This window comes from Galeopterus variegatus, unplaced genomic scaffold (assembly GCF_000696425.1).
Source record: "Galeopterus variegatus unplaced genomic scaffold, G_variegatus-3.0.2 Scaffold1310, whole genome shotgun sequence".
Taxonomy (NCBI): Eukaryota; Metazoa; Chordata; class Mammalia; order Dermoptera; family Cynocephalidae; genus Galeopterus; species Galeopterus variegatus.
The window spans coordinates 414,689-415,403 of NW_007727421.1; the positions used below are offsets into that span (position 1 = coordinate 414,689).

A 715-nucleotide genomic window follows, 5' to 3' on the forward strand; every position below is an offset into this window, starting at 1 on the left:
GGGGACCCCTGAGGTGGGGTGGGAGGGGACAGTGAATGGAGGGGACCTCTGAGGGGGGAGGGGATGGGACAGTGTGGTAGGGCCATCTGGTGTGGGTGAGCCCCTGTGGAGTGCATACTGCCCTGGGCCTGCACCGAGGGCTGGACTCAGAGATGCCAGGAGCTACCAGGGCCCAGCACTAGCTGGAGCAACCATAGTTGGAATCATCTAGAAAACCGTCCTAAGATAAGGGAGTGAGACAGGTTGAGAAGACTTGAACATTTATAATTAAGCACCTTGTAAGGCAAAGGTGATGTGCTTCTTATACAAATTATAAATAATAAAAAAAAAGCATATAGAAAAAGAAGTGCGGGCCCCCTTGGCTGGTGGGCTGGGCTCTTTGGTTGAGCGGCGGGCGAGGCCTGGGGTCTGGGGTCCGTCAGAGCCCCCCAAGGTCATCTGCCAGGAAGGCCAGCAGATAACGGCTGACATGCCTGTCAACGATGATGGGCGAGAAGCCAAGGACACGCCGGGCCCCTGGCAGCCCCTTAGGGTCTGGAAGACAAGGGGGGAGGAGAAAATTCGAGAACCAGTGGTGAAGGTGAACTCCATTCTTCCAGTCTTGCTGGGCCCTGCGGGAGCTGCGGCGGGACAGGAGTTGGTACGGTCACTCCGTCCTACTTACAGTCTCGGTGTTTGAGGGGAAAAGACAAGAATTAAGGCAGACTCTGGAGCC

The 715-nt window shown here is 56.2% G+C and overlaps 1 protein-coding gene across 1 annotated transcript in view; it reads right to left on the minus strand.

Moving 5' to 3' along the window:
• Window positions 1-243: 243 nt before the first annotated feature.
• Window positions 244-715, minus strand: part of LOC103593254 (chromosome unknown open reading frame, human C9orf89) — a 5,878-nt gene continuing 5,406 nt past the window's right edge. The window contains exon 5 of the mRNA XM_008576202.1: window positions 244-534. Coding sequence (XP_008574424.1) covers window positions 419-534 — 116 coding nt within the window. The 3' untranslated portion in view covers window positions 244-418. The remainder of the gene's footprint in view (window positions 535-715) is intronic.